This window comes from Balaenoptera physalus, assembly GCF_965194825.1.
Source record: "Balaenoptera physalus genome assembly, chromosome: 17".
NCBI lineage: Eukaryota > Metazoa > Chordata > Mammalia > Artiodactyla > Balaenopteridae > Balaenoptera > Balaenoptera physalus.
This window is the reverse complement of record NC_138895.1, coordinates 67235241-67252111: the sequence shown is the minus strand read 5'-3', so window position 1 is coordinate 67252111 and position 16871 is coordinate 67235241. Positions and strand designations below refer to the sequence as shown.

Genomic DNA, 16871 nt, shown 5'->3' with positions numbered 1-16871 from the left:
TCCAGACGCGCAGGCTCAGCAGTTGTGGCTCACGGGCCCAGCTGCTCCGTGGCATGTGGGATCTTACCAGACCAGGGCTCGAACCCGTGTCCCCTGCATTAGCAGGCAGATTCTCAACCACTGCGCCACCAGGGAAGCCCCCTCCAGAACTTTTTGATAAAGGGTTTTAAACACTCACAAGTCTTCCTAATGGGAACTTGGAATCAGGTGGCAGTCCCCCTGTCCAGCTCATAATCTGAGAGCACTGGTCTCTTTTCCTAAACGCAAGGCGGACCACAGATAAATGCTGGCACCTAACCTGATCAAAAGGTTTTACTTTTGTTCCACTGGATCAGAGGGCACCTGTGGACACCAGCTGAGGTTCCTGAATACCACACTGGACAGAGGGAGGAAACAGCATCCCTCACCGAAGGTGCCACGTCTGACACCGATCTGCAACAGCAGCTTTTCCAGGACCCAAGACCATCAGATCATCAGGGAAACTCAAAAAGCACTTCTTTCAGTTTATAAAATGAGCTTTATTCAACTTTTTTAAAATTAAAAATCAGGTTATTTTTTCACTACTCACTCCCGACTTCTTACATGTGTTTCTGTTAACTTGGGTAATGTCACTGGGGGATTGCTTGCTTCTTTCACCAGGTGGTAGACATGGCATTGATTGATCGATCGATCAATTGATTGATTGTGTGTGTGTTGACGATGATCAGAGGTAGCTTACTCTAAATCAAATGTCAGTTTTTTCCAGCTTGATACAAGGCCATTGGAACACCCGTCTCCCTACATACATGTTGTCAGATGGTCATATAAGGGCTAGAGCCCAGACAAAATTCAGTAAATCCCAGCAAAAGGAATTTCTTTCAGTTTATTTCCCTTAGTTTCACAGGGCAAGTTAAATTACAATATCACAATCAATCTAAGGAGAATATTTTCACGCATGATTATTAATTTTTAACCTTAGAAAGAAGTTGGTGGCTGGGCCCTGGGTTTGGGGAGACTAGAAGCTTAAGTGCCTGGGAAAATGGACAGACTTCCATTGTTCATACTTCTGTCTCCATCTGTCTCTCTCAGCTTGCACCTATAAAAACCAGGAGTGCCGGTTGACGATACATTATGAGAATGGATTTTCTATTACCACTGAACCACAGGAGGGTGTCTTTCCCAAGACAATCGTACAGGCTCCTTATGAAAAGCTGAAAATGTCTTCAGATGATGGAATCAGGATGCTGTATTTAGATTTTGGAGGCAAAGATGGAGAGCTTGTAAGTGCACTTTTCTTTAGACAGTGTGGTTTCGTATATTTTGTCTTGCAATACACCCATTATGGCCTGCAAACATAACACTGCCTGTATTTATTTAGCATTTGACTATTTACAAAGTACTTATAGGTTCATGTCTTAATTGAACCTTGAAAAACAGTGAGGGGATCCAATTTTTTCACAGTTCTTTACTTTGGTCTCATTTTCCATGGGAATATTACAGAAATACTTGAATCAAAGGAAAGGATCCTTTACGAAGTCAGCATTAAATTCTTTTCAAAGAGGGTCCCACCAGCTTGAAGATATACCATTCATTGTTTAAAAGTATCAAGCATCTGATCTAACCTGGGCATTGTGCTAGGTGTCAGGGATGTAGGGATGTAAAACACCAGTCCTGGCAATCTGGGAGGTCTCAAAGGAGCAGAGAGCATGGAGAGCACAGATGGGGTGGGGTGGGAAGGGCCAGAGTGGAGGGGGCCGTGAGGAAACCCAGCAAAACTGGTCAACTCTACCTGAGTGGAGAGACGGCCAGACAAGGACCCAGAAGTTTTGAGCTCATATCAAAAAGTGTCCAACAAAATCAGCAAGTTTGTCAGTTAACATAACATTTATTCTTCTCATATCATTGCAAATTGCCCATGTATTTAAAATCATGATTTCCTGTGATCGTTACTGCCTACCATAGTGAAAAAATATGTTACTCTAGTTCCACCGAAGGGTGAAAGTTGCACATTCTTCTACTTTCTAGCAAGTATAGTTCTCTAGAAGACATAGCATCTCATTTAAGCTGTGGAATGTAGAACTTCAAACAGGACCTTGATTTGGAACAACTAGTTTCTGTCTAGGTCCTTCCTAGTCAACAAATATCTATTGATTCACACTTGATAACGGGGACAGTGGATATATAAAATGTAGAGATAAACCTCAATTTTAAAGATCTAGTCATTTTAACTCAGCTACTAGCCTTGCACAATTCTCCCTCTCCCTACTCCCGTCTCTCTGAAGGAAAGGGCCAGGGCCACACTTGAAAGAGCATAGGAGCCTGAAATCTCAAAGTTTCAGCACCACTGTCCTAGATCATGCAGTACTACTAGCCCCAGTGCAGTACCAGGTTTCTTCCTACGGGTGTCACAGGAGTCATGATGAAGTCAGTGCCCCGTGGCTGACAGATGATCTGAACTCACTTTCTGAGAACAATTTCCAGCCAGTCATTTTTCTAACCTTTAAAATGGATCCGCAGAATTTTATAGAATTTTGTTGTTTATTTGTGTGTTCAATCAGTAAATTCAGCCTGAAGCACCAGTTTGGAAAGAAGAAAGTTTTGCTGAGGACGCTTCTGGTTCAGTTGCTGCTCTATGCATCACCCAGCTGCGCACTTTTTCCTAAGGGTGACTACTCCCTAGCAGCAGGGAAAAGAACAAGAAGCAGTTTCCTGTTTTATCCATGGCTTGAAAATTCAAGGCTATTTTTGCCCATGAGGAAAAAATCACTTATGTCTAAATTTCAGCCTTTCTGCCTGTAATTACGACCTGACTTGAAAGACTTAGGAAGGACTGATTTTTTGCTGCCAATATATTAGGCTGATAAGCTCAAGTTCAGACACAGCTCCCCCAGGGTCTAGCTACGCAACCCCCAGAGGCAGGTGCCAGGGAGGAGGAAAGGAGCAGAGGTGAGTTGTACAAAATGCAATAAATTGAGGGTCAGGAGACCCTTGCTCTCTTTCTGAGTGTGGAACTAACTCACCAGTCGTCTTGCGCAAGTCCTTTTATTTCTTTGGATCTAAGTCTTTATCCATAAAATACAGTGACTGAAGTAGATGATAATCTTTAAGGTTACTTCTAAAAGTTGCATTCTGTGTTCGTGAAATAGAATATGGTGATTAAGCCCAGACTCTGGCATCAGATAGACCTGCGTTTGAGTCCATGCTTTCTCTTTACTGCAAGATCTATGATCTCAGAAAGTTTTATAACTTCTCCAAATCTTAGTTTCCCATATAAAACATAGAGATAGTAATGATAGCTACCTCATAGGGATTTTGTGAAAATTAAATAAGATAGTATATAGAAAATATTTAACACAGCACCTGGTTCATGCTAAGTACAACTTAACTTTGCTGGGTGTTATTTTATGATCAGGTGGTTATTTCCCTTCAGTGTCATCATCAGAACAGAACTGGGGACAGTGGATGAGAATTGGGAGCAACACACTCAATGCTCCTGAATTAGGTCAGGTGATAAAAATTCAGCCTATTAGGCTCTGACCATGTGCCAACCCAGTAGGAACACACGGAGAAAGAGAAAACTTTAGAGGGGGTCTTAACAGACAAGTGATGTACGTGATTACAACAGTCCAAGAGTGTAGGACAGTGAGGACACAGCTGCTTCAAAACCTGGGTTCTGCATTTTATGGTTTATAAGGAATTTTCACATACAATATCTCATTTTAATACTCTACCAGCTGTGAGTTAGACAGGCCTGGGAAAAATTTTCAGTGACTTGTCCAAGATTATGTACACATCTAAAAAGTGTTAGAACCAGGACTCAAACCTATGATGTGAAATTTAGTACTGCTTCATACTGTACCTAATCCAACATAAATAATATCACTATCGTGATACCAAAAATAAATGGTTTAGACAGTCAAGAAGGGCAACACTGATATTTATGCTATGGGTATGTATAAATTTCACAGAACTTATTTTGGAAAAAAAGATATATGAGATGTAAGGAATAAGTTCAAAGAGTTATTTTTTTATCTCACTGGGGGGCAAGGATTTAAAAACACAATTGCTCCAGTTAACACTTGCAAGCAGGAAGTGCACAGATCTGTTTGATGTGTAAATCACTATTTTGTATCAAACGTTGGTTTAAAATCTTTCATGTTCTCTTCTTTTTGAATTTCAGCAACTGGACCTTCATTCCTGCCCCAAGCCGATTGTTTTCATCATTCATTCCTTCCTGTCAGCTAAGATTACAAGGCTGGGGTTGGTGGCCTGAACAGAGGAGCGAATTGCCTTTGAGAAAAGTGTCCTTTCAGACACCATTTGCAGTGATGCACCAGATGTAGCATGCCACTGTCAGCTTTAGATCCCAAGAGTCCTGTGTAATAGTCCCAGACTCCTCTGTCAATTTCTGCAACTATAAAGGGTACCTTCAGAAAAATTCCACAAGGACTATCAGAATAAAACTGTCTTTTTAGAACAGTAAAAGGGTAAAGAGGTGAGGCTGATTGGAAATATACAGCATAGCTTTTAAATAATGACAGTCAAGGACATGAACATTAGAACAGCATGTGCAGATCTTAATCATACCAGTTTCTAGGCAACTGGTTCACCCAGGTAAGCAAGGGCTGTATAGATGAGAAATGGACATTTTTCACCTCTCCCCTCCCCACCCCAGTAATAAGGACCCCTTGTTTTATTGTGCTTTATTTCCTATTTCTAATTGAGTTGAGTTTCGCTGGTAAGGAAAGAAAAGTACTTCAAATGGAAACCCACCTTTTATTTAAGTGTGAAACAGCTGTTACTTTTTCTTAATGAATTATCTTTCAATGATGTAGAATGATTCTGAAGTGTTCTTATTAGCTTATGATGAGTGGGAATTAAATAAAGCATCAGATACTGATCTGAGCTGTAAGCTGGTGGATTCTGAGCCAAAGTAGACTGCTTAAATTGCAACGCTTTGCTGAAGAGTGGTGTGCGTGAAAGATGATTAATTCGGGGACTACACTCATACCCAAGGTCTGCTATCTTAGAGCCATGACTTATAGCTTTATTTATAAAAGCAAATTATGGATTTTTTTAAAAGATCGCCATATATATATATATATATAAAATAATTCATGTGGGGTTAACTAATTTTCCCCATTTTGTGGTTTTCAGTGGAAGTACTGAGCAATTTATTGGCCCTTGTTTCTGCCTGTGCTTCTATGCATGCATTTTCAAGCAAGTAATAGAGCAGCCTTATATGATTCTGGTTAATGCTGGGTTTTACATAGAGAGCCGATGTTATAATCAAACCCATCAATAGCATCCACAGCTCTTTTGGAATTCCAGGGAAATAATATAATGACCTGATATTTTTCTACAGGAATATTTTCAGACATCGTATAGCATATTACTGATTTAACACTTTTGCTTTTATCTTTCAAAACAAATTCACTGAAAACACACCTATTATTTGATTTTAAAGTCACTTTCCTCAAATCTTGAAAATTAGCTCTAGAATTTCTGTATTTGTAACTGTTCTCTCCCCTATAGTTTTACATAGAAAAATGTTCCAGGTTAGGTTTGTGTGTTATTTTTCAGAACCGTACTTTAGCAAATACCTATGCAAAGAGCTTTAAAAAGTAAAACTGTTTTAAAAGAATGTGATTTTGTTCACTCAGATACATGTGTTTCTTGAGTTTTACTTTAGATCAGCATTTTATTTTAGATCAGTGTTTCCCCAAAGTAATACAAGTAACATGTAATACAAGTTCCAAGGGGCATTGATTGACTGGTGTTTTGTCGGGGGTGGAATTAAAGGGGTTGGTCATCAAAAATGTTTGTTCAATACTGAGTTAAAAAATGTTAAAGAGATTTCATGATTGCAGGCCTCCTCAAAGACTTTATTGCACATTGCGATTCTGCAAGGGGGGCATCCTGTGTGCCATTACTAACACTTACCTACAGAACTCCTCTCTAAAGGAGCATCTTGTGAAGCTAGTGTTAAAACACACACACACACAAAACAAAACAAAACAAAAAAAAAACATTTTGGAAAACACAGCTTTAGGACACTGATTTTGTTTTGTTTTGTTTTGTTTCCTATTTTAAAATGCTAAAGAGTGAAGTCCCAGCCTGAATATTGTAGGAAAGCTTTGACGAATTGTAAATTGTAACGTACTCTTTCATTATATATTTTCAAAATCACTGGAATGTTGTTATACAAGAGAATTATACTTGTGTATTGTAAATAACATATTAAAATACATATATTAATGCCAATAGCTTAATTCAACAATGTGTAATCTAAGGTGCTCAGTACTACATGAAGTGTGAGTTAATTACTCATAATTTAGTTGCAGAGATCCTATTATATATTTATAGACAAAATGATCATAATTACAAATATTATTTCTTCATCACTTGAGTTTTGGACTGATTAATATCTGGATGCGGGTCAACAGAAACTACATTCTCTGTGTTTATAAAAGTTTAATTTAAATATTTATATTTTAGAAAAATATATTTGAATAAAATTAATGCATTTTCTGAATTAAAATGTGTTATTAGCAAGAAATAGAAAATTTTACTAAGAGAATTGTGTATATAAATCATTTTTCTTCCTCAAAGTTAAATTGTATCATATCAGAGTGGCTATGATGAATCAATTTAAATACTCATTTTTTTCTCATTCTGAATTCAACAGGTTATAGCTTTACACTGCAGATTTAATCTTGTTGATGTGTGTTATGAATGTTGTGAATAACACAAACTCATACATCTGGATCGTGCGTGGGTACGGTTAGCAAATCAACTGAGTGATTTTGGGGGGGTTGTTTTTGTCCAGTTCCCTCTGTGCTCAATCTGTTTCTTATTTGAATCGATGAATTATTAAACTCACAATGTCTGTCCTTTTAGGGACAAACCAACACCAGTGAATGATGTCTTAATCTATATTTTGTGGGAAGCTGCCCATTTGTTAGATGTGATTAGGTGAGCCCTTTGGTGTGGTGACATATCTTTAAACCATCCCATTGGAATTTAAAGAAAGCCAACAGGAAGACTGATATCAATTTTTTTTTCTGACTTGAATTACGTAGGAGGAACAAAACTATAAACCTATTTAAAAAAACACTCAGGCAGAGACATTTAATTAATTCTATCAATCAATTGATGCATTAAAATGCTGAAAAATGCATGTTTCTTTATCCAAATGCTTGTTGACCCTGCTTGGTTGAAGTCAGAAGGAGGTCTTAATGGGCAGAAGGATTCTTCTAAAATTAATGAGCAGGGCCTTTCTGGCCCCTGTTACAAATACTGGATACTCTATCTTGAGGGGACTGGAGTAGACTGGGGTAAGGGAGTAATTTTTGAATGTACCATTTAAAAAAAAAAAGTTTTAAAAAATGTGCCTATGTTTATAGCACTATGGATATCATGTAAAATTGATATATGAATTAAATAAATATTCATCTCTGAATATGGTGGGCTGGCTGGTGGTTTCCTAATAGCCACAGAGGGATATGGGAGTGTAAAGACATCCTGTTAGTCTCTTCCTCCAAGACTGGCCTTGAAAGGTGCTAGTGGATGGAGGTGGGGGGATGATGCCACTAGCAATTTTTTTGTGTGTTTTTGTGTGTATAGTTCCAGGATGGGTCTTCCCCTGGGGCTTAGGGCTTTCAACTCTCATTTTAACTAAATTTTCATGGGATTTTACCTGTACACCAAGCTCCAAATACTCAAATTATCTGTAGAACTTGGTTCGTGTCTAAGTTACTTGTAATAAATGTAACAGGCTGAGGTTGAGAAGTCTTTTACTATTTGAAAATTTAGTAGTATTGAGATTTAGAACTGTAGAACCTGTTTTGAAGAGACATTAGAGGTCATCAAGCACATTATTGACAGTTTTCTCATCCTGCTTCATGCCCACTGAAATTTGGTGGCTCAGAAGTCTCTTTTCATTTTGATACAAATTCCTTAAAATTTTATGGACTTTCTATTGCCAAGAAAATTCAATGGAGAAAGAACTGTCTTTTCAACAGATTATGCTGGTAAAACTGGATACCTGTATGCCAAAGAATGATGGTGGATCCCTTCTTCACACCATACACAAAAATTAACTCAAAATGGATCATAGACTTAAATGTAAGAGATAAAACCGTAAAGTAGAAGGACAGAATTGGAGAAAATATTTGTAAATCATAGATAAGGGACTAGAATCCAGAAAATATAAAGAATTCTTATAACTCAACAATGAAAAGAGAAACAATTCCACCTAAAATCCTTAAAAAAGGATTTGGTGGACATTTGCCGAAAGAAAATATGCAAATGGCCAATAAGCATGTGAAAAGATGCTCAGCATCATTATTTATCAGAGAAATGCAAATCAAAACCACTATGAGATATTACCTCACATTTCCTATCGTTTGTCAGAAGAAAAGTAGTAACAAGTATTAGCAAGGATGTGGAGAAATTGGAACTGCTGGTGGAAATGTCAAGTGGTGCAGCTGCTTTGGAAAACAGTCTGTCTTTTCTCAAAAAATTAAACAGAGTTACTGTTGAATATACAGTCCAACAATTCCAATCCTAGGCATATACCCAAGATAACTGGAAATATATGTCTATGCCAAAACTTGTATATAAACCTCCATAGTAGCATTATTCATGAGAGCCAAAAAGTGGCATCAGCCCAAGTGTGCATCAACTGATGCATGCATAAACAAAATGTGGCAGGTTCATACAGTGAAACGCTGATACATGCTACAACATGGATGAACCGTGAAAACCTCATGCTAAGTAAAAGAAACCAGACACAAAAGACCATAAATTGTATTAGTCCACGTACACCAAATGTCCAGAATAGGCAAATCCAGAGGACAGAAAGCAGATTAGTGGTTGCCAGTGGTGAACAGAAAATGACTGCTAGTAGATACAGAATTTCTACTGGGGTGATGAAAATGTTCTGGAATTAGACAGTGGTGATGATTACACAACTTTGTGGATGTACTAAAACCTGCTAGATTATACACCCTAAAGGGTGAATTTCGTAATATGTGAATTACATCTCCAATAAAAATAAAATTTGTGGGCTTTCTATGTATCAAGTGATAGTCTAGTCTATTAGATGAAAACCACACCCACAATTCTTTTCAGGACAGGCCCTCTTTACTTTGGGTGTCAGAGTGCTATGGGGCAACAACCTGAAGATTCTTAAAAGCCCTTTAGTCTTGCTAAGAGAGTTTACTTTAAATAGTTCTAAGGTCTTAATAAAGAATTATATTGCTAAACCTTTGGTTTGATCTTTTTCTTGAGGCTATTACTTACTTGGAGAATATTTTGCCATTAGAGATACTAGAAGCGGGAAAGCATTTTATTTTCCAATCCAGAATGTTCTAAGCCCTCTGTATCTCCTCAAAATGCTGCTAGAAAACTGAACAGTCCCTCCTCTTGTTCATCTATCTTGTCCTGCACCTTATTGTATTCAGCCAAATAAACAAACAAATGGCTCATTGACACTTTTAGCATTCTGTCTGGAAATAACCTTAACTAGATCCATGAGTTCATTTGGTACAAATTCTCTTTTCCAGGTTACGTAGGCAACAATTTTGCCAAATGTACCATCACTATATAACGGAGCTAGTCCAGCCCTGTGGCTCCCTCTTTCTCCAAAAAAGAGTCCTTATAAAGAGGGGGCGCTTTAGGCATTATTCCCAGCACTGGGAAATAACTCCTCAGAACAGCTGATATCTAAGCGCAGCCTATATTCTCCCTCCCACATGCTTTTCAAGGTCCCCCTTATACTTATCGTATATATAGACTGAACAACTGGTCAGCAGAGCTCCTCTCCTGGAACATAGCCCAAAGGATGTACAGCTGAACCTCAGTTCAGCCTGCCTTTTCTTCCATGACTTTTAGTCTATTCCAAAAATTGACCTGAAGTCTTTGGGCCTTTTAGATCTCTCCTTTGTACCTGCTTTCAAATTCATCTGAAATATCTTGTCACTTTTTACTTTGAAATATTTTTTATGGGACGTTCACAAAAGGTATGAAGTATGAGCACAGCATGGAAGTTAAGTTAAAGTAGTATCCGAGTATGGAAAGCGTGCAGGGATAGGGAAGGCTTGTAACTCCCCTTCTCCGGAAGCCCAAATAAGGGAGGCTGCAGCCCAAACCTCTGACCCTGTGGGAGTCTAGGCCCTGACGTGGATAATGTGGAGATCAGCTTTGGAATTCCAGGAAGGCATCTAGAAATTTAGGAATTAATTTCTTTGACCAATTAAATTGACTGAAAAAGCGGCCAACATATTTTTTAAAATGTTCACCCTCACTATCTTCAGCCATCAGAAAAGGAAACGGGGACTCTGCTGGTGGGTGTACGAACTGATCTCTCAGAAAGGCAATTTGGAAAAATTTACCAAAAATCACAAATTCCACTCCGAAAAACTTATACTAAGGAATAATCAGTGATGTACCAGGAATATTCATTAAAGTTTTATTTTTAATGAGGAAAAATTGAACTCATATGTCCAACAATGAGGGATTGATTTAACAAACTGTGGTTCATTTGTATCATGCAGTTATTAAAATGATGATATATGATATAAAAATCATTTTATATCATATATCATTAAGTTATATCACATTGTTAAGTGAAAAGCAGGCTATAAATTAATATACATATATACACACATCACACATATAAACACACATACACAAACATACACACACGTATGACACCAATTTTGAAAATATTTTAAACATAATGTTTAAAAATATTAACAGTGGTTACCTATAGACAGAAACAATGCTAGAATTTTTTTCCACTCTTTTTTGTATTTTCCACATTTTCCAGATTTTCTGCCATGGGAAAAGATACTTTTTTTCTGGGAGTCTGTACTTAGTCATTTTCACTGTGTCTTATTTTCATAAGTTTTGCTCTTTCTTCATTTTTGATCCCAAATAAACATGAATAGCTAAAACAGTGGTGGCTCTAGGGCAGGGGTAAGGGAACATGGCTAGCTGTGTGAATTTTCTTGCCAATATTTTCTAAATCAGGGGCCGTCCAATAAATCATGCTACTGGAACACATGAGAAAAACCACTGGCAATGTCTTACTCAAGACTCATTAATTTAAATATGCCCAACAACAAAGACATTTACCAAGAAGTAAAGAAATATCTTTTTCTATTTATTGGAATAATTAAATAACCAAGAGTAAAATTTGTAAACATATATAAAAATATTAACTTCAAAAATTAAAATATAGTAAAACTATAAAATAAGTATAGAATTAAAAATACATTAACTGAGCAACCTCAAAACTATATAAATATAGGAATTTATGAAATTCTTTAGAGATGTAAATCTATTCTTTGAACAAAGTTTGAAATTTGTTTGTAATTTTCAAACTATGGAAGGAAAAAGTAAATAATAGCTCTGTCCAATTTATAATTATCCAAAAAGAATGATTCTGTGTTATTTCTTGCTTGTCTTTTCTAATACCCATTCAATCACCTAGGGAGAGAAAATAATATGATTATGGTACATTTCTATTGGAAACACAAGTGATAGAAAAAGATATTATTAAAACTTCAAAAGAGTATGGTAGAAAATTTAAAGCAAGAAATAACCTGTCAAAATCTTAAAATATATATTATCTTGAAAATACATTTTACTAGCGGTTACCAGTGGGGACAGGGAAAGGGGAAGGGGCAATATAGGAGTATGAGATTAAGAAGTACAAATTATTATGTATAAAATAAGCTACAAGGATATATTGTACAACACAGGGAATAGAGCCAAGATTTTATAATAATTATAAATGGAGTATAACCTTTAAAAATTGTGAATCACTATGTTGTACACCTGTAACTTACATAATATTATACATCAACTATACTTCAATCAAAAAAAACCTAAGGAAATGATTATCACAGACACAAAAAATCAGTATAGCAGTTACCTCCAGAGGTGATGCAGTGGGATATGGTGGGGAAGGGATTCTTTGGGGGTTTCCAAGGTCCCCACAATATTTTATTTCCCAGGTTGAACAGTGAGTGATCCCAAGGATATTCTCTTTTTAAATTATTTTTTTAAATTGTATGTGTTTCTTTGCATATGTGTATACATATTACACATTAGATCATGAATTTTTAAATGGAAAAAAAAACCCACATTTTATTTTCTTGCTGAAGAACACTTTTTGCTGAACTTCCACTGCAGAATACAATAGTGTTCTCACTGGACAAAATGAAGGTTCTATTCTATTTTCTCACCTTTATTTGAAAATATACTTTCAAAGCATCACTAAAAAGAAATTAAACTAAACTTTGAAAATAGCTAATCGAAATGGATTAATTTTTCCAGCTCTTTGGATTTTTTTTTTTCTGTTTCTTTCTTAACATCAGTTTAGAAGCTCTTTTGTTAACAGAAAAATCTCTGAAATACTACTAAAGATTCTGCTTGCATAAGTCTATTATTAACTATTTTAAAGAGTGGTCATAGGGACAAAGTTGAAAAGACCACTCACTAATTCTTAATGCATATATTACAGCATCATAGCTACTAACCTGCAATAAAATAGCAATTTAATTGAATGTAGTTTCTTGGGAATAATTTATTTACCTGTACAACATTGTTGCTTGCTGTTTTCTTCATTTCTTCAAATAGACCCCTTGAAGTTTTAAGATCCTAAACATAACAAAATACAGCAGTTTAAATCTGCACACTAAATTACAGAGAACAAGTCATTATTAAATAAACTTGAGATGATCCTAAATCATTCTGTAAGTATCAATGTGAAGAGGGAGATACTACAAAAAAATCAAAGTGACATTATAATTTAGTTCCATCCTGAAAGGTCAAAGTACTCTAACCAAAATACATCCATATATACATAAATCCATGCCACTCTAATCTCAAATACTCAATGGCACTGACCAAACCTAAGCCCCATCCTCAACTATGAGTAGCCACATTAACTTCATTACTCAGGAAATGAATATACAGTTTATATTTATTTTTCAGATAAAATAACTTTTTTTCTCTCTCTTCTTTTTGGCTATTTCATTCCACCACAAAGAGGGAATGACATAGGAAATAAAACTGAAATCTCTGACTTGTAAAAAAGTAATGACTATATCAAATTATATTATAAAAATTTTAAAATCCAATTGTATTAAAAAAAAAAAGTAATCCTCTGCTGTACTTCCCAGTTATGTTCCATTGACGGAGTCACTTTGAATTCTTTCAGCTCTTTCTCTTATTTATACCTTCATGTTTCTAAATAATAAGCTTATACTGCTATTTCGTGATTTAACAGTTCTAGACAGTGATTGCTGTTATCCCGGATTCAGGTCTCTGAATCCTCCCACCTCCCTTCTCCTCCTCTCAGTAACAGCTGCACCACAATTTTTTGATTAGTAAATAGTCAATGTTTGCATTTTATACCTAAGCAAATATAGTTCAATCCTGAGCTAAGTAATGTATAACGGTTATAATTTCTCTTTCATCTGTTTTGTTTATCCTGTTTATCCTGTAGTTGAACTACGTTTGCTTAGTTTTCCATGTGTATAATCCTACCGCCACCCCACAATGCTGTAAAATATTGATTAAATGTACAGCAAAGTGCTTCAAACACTCAAGGATACTGGATAATCTCTCACTTCAGCTTTTCGTTTTTGCTTTTGTTTTCTTAATTGTATTTTTTTAAACTGGAGATCCTTCTCCCATAGCCTGCACCAATTTGGTCCAATTGCTCCCTCAGCCTGGTCCCATTGGGACTTATCTTCTCCAGTCTAGGTTAGTTTTTCTTTTATTTCTTGATTCAGTCCCTTGTTCTACTGAATTTCATCTTCTCACAGATTCGTCAAAAGGGTACATGAATGACAAAATTTTTCAGACCTTCCATGACTGAAAATATCTGTACTGAATCTTCACACCTGACTGACTTCTAGACCAGGTATAAAATACTAGGTAAATCACTTTCCTTCAGAATTTGAAGATACTGTTCTACCGTCTTCTGGCACACAGTGTTACTGTAGAAAAATCCAATGCCACTCTTATTGATTCTTTATATGTAAACTACTTCCTCTCCTGGGAAGCTTTTAGGAAATATTCTCTCTGTCCCAGGAGATGTGACATTCCACAGTGATGTGGCTTATAGAACTGTCATCCACTAGGCTGGACAAGCTGTGTGCCCTTTCCAGCAGGAGTGCATCCTTCAGGTCTAGAAAACTTTCTGTTATATTTTTGACAGTTTTCTCTCCTCTAGTCTCTATTTTTGAAACTCCTATTATTAGCATATTGGATCTTTTGGATTAATTCCCCCATTTTCTTATCCTGTGTTTAATGTTTTTAATCCTGAATTTTGTCATTAATACTAATTTCTGGTGAATTTCTTAATCTCAACTGTTCAGCCTTTCTTTTGTACTGATTTTATCGTATTTCTAATTTTAAGGAGCTTTCATGTTCTGTAGTTTTTGGAAACAGGATCCCATTCTGGTTTTGTGCACCCAGTTATCTTTCTCTCTGAGACAATATAGTTTTTTATGAAGTTTTCTTCAGCTTTCTGCTCCTTCATAGTTCCCTTTGTTCCTTCATGTTTTGGCATCTGCTGTATTGGAAGCTTTCCTCAAAAGTATGCTAACTCTTCACTGTCCAGTCATATTTTAAAATGAGATAATAAAAATCTTACTGGAAGCTCTGTCTGTACAGAGCTTGTTCATTGGTAGCTTTACAAGGTAGGGGAATAAGGGGCCAGTTGGACTTTTTACCGTGGCCTCCAATTCTTTTTTCTCCAGAGACTATTTCCTGCATTGTTGCAGGGGTGGGGCGGTGGGGGCGGGGAAAAACTATGTATAACATACTTATCTGTAGTTAACATTGTGGGGGAAAAGCGTGCAGAGCAAACTGAAGGCTCCCCAGTTCACCCTGTAGATCTTTATTTAACTCCTCTTTTTTTTCACCCGGCACCTTGCCCCTGCTTTCCGTGATACTTGGTGTCTCCAAGACCTGAGCAGGTCAGAGACCGTGTCTGTTGAACTGGCTTGACTCTCACAGGTGTCCCCACGCAGACATTTAGACTGTCACTCCTTCTACTCTGTTATACCACGCTTCCATGTGTTTTTTTTGGTTCAACAATGTATGAAAACACTTCTACATTTTTCCTTTCCTCTTCTCTTAGTTTTTATACTTTCAATACTGTCTTTCTTGAGATTTTAGAAGGGAAGGGAATCGAATGCATGCGGTCCATCTGCAGTTTTAATCAGGAACCCACATAAAACTGTGATTCAAGTCAGAAACTCTGAAAACTGGAACTAATCTAACACCATCTAAGTTTTACAAAACTGTCATCTGAATGGCCGATCTGTCCAATGTCTTACAACAAGCTGATAATGGATCCAAAATTAGAAGCTGGGCGCTTTGATACTCCCTCCGGTAGTTTCACTATATAATAAAATTACTTGAATAAGTTGAATAAAGTAAATGGAAGCTTATTATCAACTTAAGTCAAAGGTTTGCTAGGGAAACACTGAGGATACCAGTTAAGGTGTAGTTTTCTGTATCTGAGAACTAAAATACAAAATTTTTGACTCCAATTTTTCTACCTCCATTAAAAAAAATTTGGCAATAAGCTATCAGTGTAAAAAATACTCAGTCAATATTATCTTGTGTCAAATAGGAACTTTAGAACTTGACCTCGATTTTGCCATCAGTAGAGAAGACACTGTACCTTTAGATAGAACTTCGAGATCTCAAAGAGACGTTGGCTGCAGGCCGTGAAACATTCGTGAGCCTCAGTAATCCTGTGTTTCTTCAGGGTTTCAGTAACTACTTCTTTCAAAATCTTGAACAGAACATAGTATACGACTAATATGTTGTGGAAAAGGCACACACATATTATTTCAGCTTTAGAGTTGAGTTCTGTGAATCACAGAACCATGTAGCTATGCTAAAGATAGATAAGCTCATTAAGACAAAAGCATCGAGAAGAAAGGAGATCTGAAACAGTGACACGATCACATGTGTCACAGGCTATCGGTCAGGAAGAGAGGACTAGAGTATCTGAAGAGAGGAATTCATATCCTGAGTTCTGAATCAAAATCTGAGTGTAAAAGGTACACACAGCAGGAATATATAGGTGTGTACTTATTTTTTATTATGGAACATTTCAAACATTGTAAAGAGAATATTTGCAACAAATCCTCATCTCGATATATCTACTACCAGTTTCAAGAAGGATCAATTTGTGGCTCCTTCTGTTTCACTTATACCCCCCGCCCACTTTCCCATTATCCTTCTTGCACTGAATTTTTTTTTTTCCTCCATTTTTTTTGGCCACACCACACAGCTTGCAGGATCTCAGTTCCCGGACCAGGGATTGAATCCGGGCAAGGCAGTGAAAGCCCAGAATCCTAACCACTACGCCACCAGGGAACTCCCCTGAATTATTTTAAAGTAAATTACAGATACCATTTCATTTCATTCATAAAATTTTTAGACAAACATTTAAAACGAATCAAATAAAGAAATTTCTTCCCTTGCAGAACTAAGGGAGTCAGGAAATAAATCTTTACCCGTGTGTGTTTCTGTGATCTTGATTCCTTAGTGGGCCTTGATGCTTTTGATTCATGCACACTTTTTTGACCTGAACTGGCATTTGTCGTGACTTTGGGAGCTTCATTGCTAAGAACTGGAACAGACGGACAAGTCACAGATAATGATCTCTCTGCCTGTGGCTTTCTGGATGTCACTGCATGATGACGATGATTAGTACTGCCACTTCTCTGAGAAAGAAGAGAATCTGAACTTTCAGATTTCACAAGTCTAATGGGGGGGGAAATATAAAAATGCAGATTAAGTGAATCAACAATGAAGTCCAGTTTCTGTCTTAAATGTTACAACCATAA

At 36.7% G+C, this 16871-nt stretch overlaps 2 protein-coding genes across 11 annotated transcripts in view; one reads left to right on the top strand and one right to left on the bottom strand.

Annotated features, from left to right (window-relative positions):
* The window catches only part of SNTB1 (syntrophin beta 1), a 243543-nt gene extending 236102 nt beyond the window's left edge, over positions 1-7441 (top strand). Inside the window, exons 6-7 of the mRNA XM_082433206.1 lie at positions 1069-1259; positions 4160-7441. Coding sequence (XP_082289332.1) covers positions 1069-1259; positions 4160-4252 — 284 coding nt within the window. The 3' untranslated portion in view covers positions 4253-7441. The remainder of the gene's footprint in view (positions 1-1068; positions 1260-4159) is intronic.
* The window catches only part of MTBP (MDM2 binding protein), a 109024-nt gene that overhangs the window by 30156 nt on the left and 61997 nt on the right, over positions 1-16871 (bottom strand). For 2 of the 10 annotated variants that reach the window (XM_082433164.1, XM_082433165.1), the window contains 4 exons: positions 16539-16788; positions 15695-15808; positions 12586-12651; positions 3007-3108 (listed from right to left, as the gene is read on the bottom strand). In XM_082433164.1, coding sequence (XP_082289290.1) covers positions 3022-3108; positions 12586-12651; positions 15695-15808; positions 16539-16788 — 517 coding nt within the window. In that variant the 3' untranslated portion in view covers positions 3007-3021. Of the gene's footprint in view, positions 1-1111; positions 1224-2999; positions 3109-9550; positions 11476-12585; positions 12652-15694; positions 15809-16538; positions 16789-16871 lie in introns of those variants that run through there. The other 8 variants (XM_082433163.1, XM_082433167.1, XM_082433166.1 and 5 more) reach the window with 8 other exon arrangements.